Source organism: Callorhinus ursinus, unplaced genomic scaffold (genome assembly GCF_003265705.2).
Source record: "Callorhinus ursinus isolate GAN/ISIS: 27379988/994484 unplaced genomic scaffold, GSC_fseal_2.0 scaffold4, whole genome shotgun sequence".
Lineage (NCBI taxonomy): Eukaryota > Metazoa > Chordata > Mammalia > Carnivora > Otariidae > Callorhinus > Callorhinus ursinus.
In genome coordinates, this window is record NW_027397066.1 from 18,072,949 (window position 1) to 18,081,610 (window position 8,662).

At 38.3% G+C, this 8,662-nt stretch overlaps 1 protein-coding gene across 1 annotated transcript in view; it reads left to right on the plus strand.

The window, feature by feature from the left end:
* The window catches only part of LOC112835887 (cytosolic beta-glucosidase-like), a 122,014-nt gene extending 114,007 nt beyond the window's left edge, over positions 1 to 8,007 (plus strand). Inside the window, 1 exon segment of the mRNA XM_073891149.1 lies at positions 7,141 to 8,007. Within this exon segment, the coding sequence (XP_073747250.1) occupies positions 7,141 to 7,343 (203 nt within the window). The 3' untranslated portion in view covers positions 7,344 to 8,007.
* Positions 8,008 to 8,662: the final 655 nt, after the last annotated feature.

Here is an 8,662-nt window from a genome sequence, read left to right on the forward strand (position 1 = left end):
AAGAGCGCTGTCCTCAGATTTATGCAGTCTGTGCCTCTCCCTTTGTCCTTACACTTTCTTGGACTTAAGTTTGTCCTTCTGACTCCTCTTCCCCTTTTACATTGTCCCAGATGCTCATTGAAACCCAGTTTTGACTTCATCAAAATATCTGGGTTGGTAGGGAGAGGGCACATCAAACTGTATTTTTACTTTGGATTCTGTATTCTCCCAAGGGGTGACCAGAGAGGAAAATGACACGGGCAAGGTATTGTGCTGGAGTCCATGTTATCCCATTTAATCTTTACGGAGCCCTAGAAGCAGATAATAGTGTCTACATTGCACTCATGAGAAACCATAGGCCCCTTCAGCTAGTAAGTGCTGCATCACAGATTCAAACCCAAGTGTTAGTTTCCTTTCCCAAATCTGCCACATCATTTTTTATGGGTTCCTGAACCTTGGAGATATTTCATGTTTATTTCTATGATATAAATATAGTGACATGGATATTTTATAGTCTTTCTGATAGTTCTAATAACAGCTCTTCGTGGGTTTCTGTTGTCTGTTGATTTTGCTGATTTTCTAAGTGTCATTGTTTTCCCATGTCTTTCTGGTTATTTTTGTTTTGTTTCACTTTTTAAAGATTTTATTTATTTATTTATTTGAGAGAGAGAGAGACAGTATGCATGAGCAGGGTGTGGGGGGAGGCAGAGGGAGAGGAAGAAGGAGAAGCAGACTCCCCACTGACTGTGGAGCCTGATGAGACTCAATCCCAGGATGGTAAGATCATGACCTGAGCCAAAGTCAGACTCTTAACTGACTGAGCAACGCAGGTGCCCCTGTTTCTGTTGTCTGTTGATTTTGCTGATTTTCTAATTGTCATTGTTTTCTCATGTCTTTCTGGTTATATTTGATTATGTGCTGATGATTATACTTAAAAATGTTTGTGATAATAGTCGAAGGTTTAGAATATAGGTATCTCCTTTCAAAAAGTATGTGAACGTGCATCTTCCAGGCACTTGGGTGATCCCAGTATGGGATCACCTCTATTCAAGATCCAGACTTGATGTTTTCTGAACCACCAGATGACTTGAGACTTTCCACTGACTGCTTTGTTTCTGGTTCACCCTTCCCCTGAGGGATTAGTCTTTGGGGATCTTAGTTTGTTCTGTGTGGGGTCTTGGATTTCCTGCCATGTATCTCTGGGCTTTGACGCTTAACCTCACCCCAGGAAATAGGAAAAGATTTTGATTTCCTAAGATTAGAGAACTCCATGAGGTGAAAGTAGCTGCCATGCCTATCAATCTTCATTTCTTCATTCTGCTTTGGCCTGATAATTCCCTATGAAATTGTCAGCTTTTCATTGTTTTGAAGATTTGCTTTTAAAATTCTATGCAGCATAGAATTTTGTTTTCTTACTTGTTTTCATTAGGAAGGCTTGCTCAAATAATGTCGTCTGCCATTACTAGAACACGGAAATCTAGATGCTTCTATTTTTCCTCCTCACTCCTTCCTGGAGCTTTCTCTCTGTCATTTTTCTTCTATGGGGCTGCTGCCTTTATCACTGTCTGGAAACTTTCCACTGGTTCTCACCACGGCAGCTTGGGTCTGTGGATGAGTTGTTTGTTTGATAGCTGAACTGTTGTGCCACAGTCATGGATGTCTTATATAGTCCTAGTTAATCTTGAAAACAAAGGCTATCTCTGTTTATAAACTATTGGGAAATAAATCCTACTGAAGCCGAGTGCCCAATTTTTAGCCTTTTGTAATGTGACAAACATGGGCATAATCACAGCACTTCATAAATCAGTAATTTGAGAAGATTGTGCACAGTATCATGAAACAATGAGCTTCTAGAAGGTGTGTGTGTGCATGTGTGTGTGCAGTAAAGAATTGGGTTTTGCCCAAATAATGGCTTGGCCTTTGCCCTCAGCTTTTGGGGAGGAAATCTATGTCATACCTGACAGAATGTCCTTGTTGAGGGTGGGGCTAGTAACATCAGAAAGGCCAGCAATGTGACTGAAGGTGGGGGTTTTGGGTGATACAGTATCACTTGACCTGGAGTCTTAGTTCATCCACATGGACAACCAATTAATCAATCATGCCAGTGTAATGAAGTCACAATAAAAACTCTGGACACTGAAGCTCAGGTGAGCTTCTCTGCTTGACAGTGCTCTGTGCATTGTCACATGTCCATCCCAGGACTCCTAGGGGAGGGGATGATTGAAGCTTCATGTTTGGAGCCCCTCTGTCGCTGACCTATCCATCTCTTCCTTTGGCTGATGTTAACTTGTATCCCTTGCCATAATAAACCACAACTATGAGTATAACAGGTTTCAGAGAGTTCTGTCAGTTCTTCTAGGAAATTATTGAAACTGAGGGTGGTTTGGGGAACCCCTTGAACTTGTAGTTTTGTCAGAAATGAGGGTGGTCTGATGAAAGACTACTCCCTCAACCTTCTCAGTTTGGATAAAATTGAGCAGTGTGTGTGTGGGGTGTGTGTGTGTGTGTGTGTGTGTGTGTGTGTGTGTGTGTGTCCATTTAGTTTGGACTAAATGGACACTGGCACAGGGTTCTTCTAATTAGAACAGCCTGAGACTTTGATATATTAGCAAGGCTTAGACATTTTTCTCCTTGCATCTTTATATGAAAACTGCTGACTGTGAGGCCTTTTCCACTGGCCTTTGAGTCCAAAACCAAACTCTGGCTCTGTATGTTTGTCATTTTTATCCCAGTGTGTTTTGTACCCATCCATAGTCCCTGCCAGTCTGTGTTTACTTTGCCTGCAAACTCTGATTCAAGAAAGAAAGAGAACTCACAGAAGTGATTTTTTCCCTTCTCAGATTTGGGACCTCATAAATCACACTGAAAAGAAATGTGATGATGGTCTCTTTGTTCTTGAGATTGGAAGAGGAGAGGCATGCAGGCTCTAGCACAGTTTTGTCATTTTTCCCGGTGGTAGCACAACGAGAAGGAGTCCAGCAGTCCAGCTCCTCAGCCCTAACCACGTAATTCTCTATTTGAATGGTCCTGCAATGAAAACACAGAGACACCCACCAGGATCACTGGGGCACTTTAGTACCTGCTGCTGAACTCCTGGCAGTTATCAATGAACTTGTCAGCATTTCCCTTTTGTTCCCTTGCAAGCAGGCAAGGGATCGTTTTTATCCCCTGGTTGAGCATATGAATCAATCCTTTGTGCATGTTCCGTGGGACTGTGCGTGTTTGCAGAAGCTGTCTAGCTTTCTACCCAGCAGGCTTTCATGTTGGGCAGTAGTTCTGCAAATGAGAAAAAAACTATGCAGATTCTCCCATGTCCCCAGACTGAATGCTAAGGCAGTCAAAGGAGATGGCTATTTTCTGACCTGGTACTTGGTTTTGGTTATTTTAATTCTTAGATATATGCCATGCAGAACTTAAGTTAGTTATAAAATTATTTTTAAAAATTGGTATTTTGCACTTGTGGTTGACAGAGAGGGGAGGAGACACAAATGGCAATGTGGACAAGTAGAAGAAGGAGTATCTATACAGGTTTTAATTCCTGCAAAACTTGATGTGCTTGAATGTTATATATTTCATTTTCCAACCATACTTTATTTAAAAAGAGCCAGTCTAGCTTGGCTTAATTCCTGCCTCAAGGCCATTCATAAGGCACTAAGTATAGTACTTTGCATGCCTCCATGCACAAAGGCAGAGGGATTAGGTATCAATTAACTGCTCAGGAATCTTTTGTCTATGGAGTATCCATAGTCAAAAAAAAAGAAAAAAAAATTCCAAGATGATTCAGAATGTACACATATGTCATAGTTTATTGTTATAGTTCCTCTAAAAGACCCCCAAAATAACAGATTTACAATGAAAAAAGTAGAGTAGATCTTGCTTTGCTAATGATACAAGAGTCATTGTGGTTGAGAATGATCCCTAATATTGTTAAAATTTAGTATATCATATGAATGTTCATTTTCACCCAATTTATTTAGGAATATGTCTATCTTGTAAAGGAAACATGTCTTTTTATTTAGTTTCTGCATTGGGAAATAGATATTAGTGTATCCCATATGTAGAATTTACTTGTTCTGGTTTTAAAAGAAATGCTCAATGCAACAATTCATGCAAGCCCGAGTTTTGTTTTGTTTTTTGCCATACTTGAAATATTAAATTAAAATACTAATTACTAAATATTAATGCTAAAATAATATTTATTAAAATGCTTAAAATACTAAAAGATGAGTTAAATTCCCTGACTAACATGATGGAAATCAGTGTAAAACTACTTAGAAAATTCTCCACATTTTGACATCTTACTATAGCAGTCCATGGATAGGCTTTGGGGTATCCACAAATGAAATCATATAGAATATTGTGTATGTGCCTATGTGTATTTGGGGGAGAGATGGCCCATTGCTTTGGCTCTTCAAGGGTTTAAATGCCACTCTGAGTTTAGATGTTGGGCAGAGGGGATGCCATAATATTTTGTGCCTACTCTAAGATATATGTACAACCAGAGCTGTATGTTGATCCTTTCACTTTAGGGTCCTATTTCCAGAATTATAATACATTGCTCAGGTTGGTCATAGGGACACAAGGTAATAGCTGGAGCTGCCTCAGCCTTAGTATTACCACCTCTTTCAATTTACTTACTAGTGGACTTTCCGGATTATCTGGAGGTTGCACTTAGAAGCTGAGCAATGTCTTTTCTTTCTTTTCTTTTTTTAAGAATATTTTATTATTTATTTATTTTTAAATTTTATTTTATTTAAATTCAGTTACTTAACATACAGTGTAATATAAATTTCAGAGGTATAGTTCAGTGATTCATCCATTGCATATAGCACCCAGTGCTCATTACATCATGTGTCCTCCTTAATGCCCAATACACAGTTACCCCAGCCCCCACCCATTCCCCCTCCAGCAACCCTCAGTTTGTTCCCTATAGTTAAGAGTCTCATGGTTTGTCTCCCTCTCTGCTTTTGTCTTATTTTTCCCTCCCTTCTCTTATGATCCTCTGTTTTGTTTCTTAAATTCCACATATGAGTGAAATCATATAATTGTCTTTCTCTGATTGATTTATTTCTCTTAGCACAATATCCTCTAGTTCCACCACGTCATTGCAAATGGTGAGATTTCATTTTTTTGATGGCTGAGTAATATTCTAGTGTGTGCATGCGTGTGTGTGTGTGTGTGTGTGTGTGTGTTTGTGTGTGTGTAGGTATATACCACATCTTTATCCATTCATCTGTCAATGTACATCTGGGCTCTTTCTATAGTTTGGCTATTGTGGATGTTGCTGCTATGAATATTGGGGTGCATGTGCCCCTTCTTTTCACTACATCTGTATCTTTGGGGTAAATACCCAGTAGTGTAATTGCTGGGTCATAGGGTAGCTCTAGTTTTCACTTTTCGAGGAAACTCCACACTGTTTTCCAGAGTGGCTGCACCAGCTTGCATTCCCACCAGCAGTGTAAGAGAGTTCCCCTTTCTCCGCATCCTGGTCAACATTTGTTGTTTCCTGACTTGTTAATTTTAGCCATTCTGACTGGTGTGAGGTGGTACCCTTTGTGGTTTTGATTTGTACTTCCCTGATGCTGAGTGATGCTGAGCATTTTTCTATACGTCTGTTGGCCATTTGTATGTCTTCTTTGGAGAAATGTCTGTTCATGTTTTCTGCCCATTTCTTGACTGGATTATTTGTTTTTTGGGTGTGGAGTTTGATAAGTTCTTTGTAGATCTTGGATACTAGCCCTTTATCTGATAAGACATTTACAAATATCTTCTCCATTTCTGTAGGTTGTCGTTTGGTTTTGTAGACTGTTCCTTTGCTGCGCAAAAGCTTATTATCTTAATGAAGTAGCAAAAGTTCATTTTTCTTTTGTCTCCCTTGCCTTTGGAGACGTGTCTAGCAAGAAGTTGCTGCAGCCGAGGTCACAGAGGTTGCTGCCTGTGTTCTCCTCTAGGATTTTGATGGATTCCTGTCTCACATTTAGGTCTTTATCTATTTTGAGTTTCTTTTTTTGTATGGTGCAAAAAAAATGGTCCAGTTTCATTCTTCTGCATGTGGCTGTCCAGTTTTCCCAACACCATTTGTTAAAGAGACTTTTTTTCCATTGGATATTCTTTCCTGTGAGGTCAAAGGGTAGTTGACCATAGAGTTGAGGGTCCATTTCTGGGGTCTCTATTCTGTTCCTTTGATCTATGTGTCTGTTTTTGTGCCAGTACCATACTGTCTTGATGATTACAGCTTTATAATATAGCTTGAAATCTGAATTGTGATGCCACCAGCTTTGGTTTTCTTTTTCAACATTCCTATGGCTATTTGGGGTCTTTTCATACAAATATTAGGATTATTTGTTCCAGCTCTGTAAAAAAAGTTGATGGTATTTTGATAGGGATTGCATTGAATGTATAGATTGCTCCAGGTAACATAGACTGTTTAACAATATCTGTTCTCTCAATTCATGAGCATGGAATGTTTTTCCATCTCTTTGTGTCTTCCTCAATTTCTTTCATAAGTGTTCTATAGTTTTCAGAGTACAGGTGCTTTTCCTCTTTGATGAGGTTTATTCCTAGGTATCTTATGATTTTTGAGGCAATTGTAAATGGGATAGATACCTTAATTTTTCTTTCTTCTGTCTCATTGTTAGTGTATATAATATAACTGATTTCTGTGCATTGATTTTATATCCTGCCACGTTGCTGAATTCCTATATGAGTTGTAGCAATTTTTGGGTGGAGTCTTTTAGGTTTTCCACATAGAGTATCATGTCATCTCTGGAGAGTGAGAGCTGAGCAGGGTCTTTAATGAATATAATTCTAGGTACTAGGGAGAAACTGTGTGTATGTGTATTTCTTTGTGTCTGAAAAGTAGTAGATTGAAAAAGATATTTATTGAGTAAATGAATGGATGAATAAAACCTATATCAAAATGAATGAATAATCAAATAATTAGAATGATATGTAAGTTAAGTTCTTGAATGGAACTCCTACTTGATTAAAAGAGAAAATTGGAAAAGAGCATTGCAAGTTTTTTTTCTGTGATTCTCTGTAAGAGAAAGATACCCAACTAGTTGTCAGCAGTTTTTGTATGTTCACAGAAAAACTTCCCAGAGATGATAATTTTCCTCCTTTTTTTTCTTTTCTTTTCTCTCATTTTTTTTCTTTTATTAGCTATCCAGCTTGATAAAGTCAATTGCAAAATATATTGTGCATGGTCTCTTCTGGATAACTTTGAGTGGATCCAAGGGTATAGCAGCCGGTTTGGTCTCTTCCATGTTGATTTTGAGGATCCTTCTAGACCTCGAGTGCCTTACACATCAGCCAAGGAGTATGCCAAGATCATCCAAAACAATGGCCTAGAAGAACATCCATAAAAGATGGCTGGCCCATGTCTCTTGGAGAAGAGGCCCCCGGTTTTGGAAAAGAAATCTGCTTTGGTGATCCTTTAGACAATCTCAAATTGCCTTTGTAATCATCTCCTACCAGCTGATCCGTGATTATGAAGTCTGAATATGGAATGCCTAGGGATATATTTAATGATGGCCTTTACTCTATTTGCATTTGGATCAACGAGGCTTTAAAAAAAAAAGAATAGAAAACCACTGAAACTAATTTTTATATTAAGAAATCAGATAGACTTGAAAACTTCAATTTAAATCCTTAGAATTTTTCTAGAAAAAAATAATGCAAAATTTACAAAGATAGTATGCTCATAGTTTGCAGCCCTAACAGCAGGACCATGTATTATAAGAATACTTGTTTGTAAGCCTAGTTTTTCTGGTTATGTCAGCTATTGTTTGCTTTGTGGATCCATTTTCATGTGGTCCAAAATTCTTCTACTGTTTAGTATAAAAAAATCAAAATTAAAAGTTAGTCACATATAGTTATGCATTCTATTCAACAAAGGGATTAATTGATGACACATTTAATAAAATGGATTTGTTGATGAATTTGGCACATTTTCTTTATGCACGAACAAGTATGTCTTTCTCTTGCCTGATGAATTATTTTTGAAAAATAATAAATTAATAAAACAAATTAAACTGTGAATGGAAGAAAAAGTATTTGAGTGGTTGTTTAGCAGAAACAGAATTCTTACTCCAGAGTGACACCAATGAAAGGCAAAATAATAAGCAGGACATAGTCTCTACTTTGGGGTATTTTTTTTTATTTGAGTCCTCTTTTTTCTTGATAAGTCTAGCTAGAGGTTTATCAGTTTTTTTTAATTTTTTATTGTTATGTTAATCACCATACATTACATCATTAGCTTTTGATGTAGTGTTCCATGATTCATTGTTTGTGCATAACACCCAGTGCTCCACGCAGAATGTGCCCTCCTTAATACCCATCACCAGGCTAACCCATCCCCCCATCCCCCTCCCCTCTAGAACCCTGTTTGTTTTTCAGAGTCCATCGTCTCTAATGGTTCGTCTCCCCCTCCGACTTACTCCCCTTCATTCTTCCCCTCCTGCTATCTTCTTCTTTTTTTTTTCTTAACATATATTGCATTATTTGTTTCAGAAGTACAGATCTGTGATTCAACAGTCTTGTACAATTCACAGCGTTCACCATAGCACATACCCTCCCCAATGTCTATCACCCAGCCATCCAATCCCTCCCACCCCCCACCACTCCAGCAACACTCAGTTTGTTTCCTGAGATTAAGAATTCCTCATATCAGCGAGGTCATATG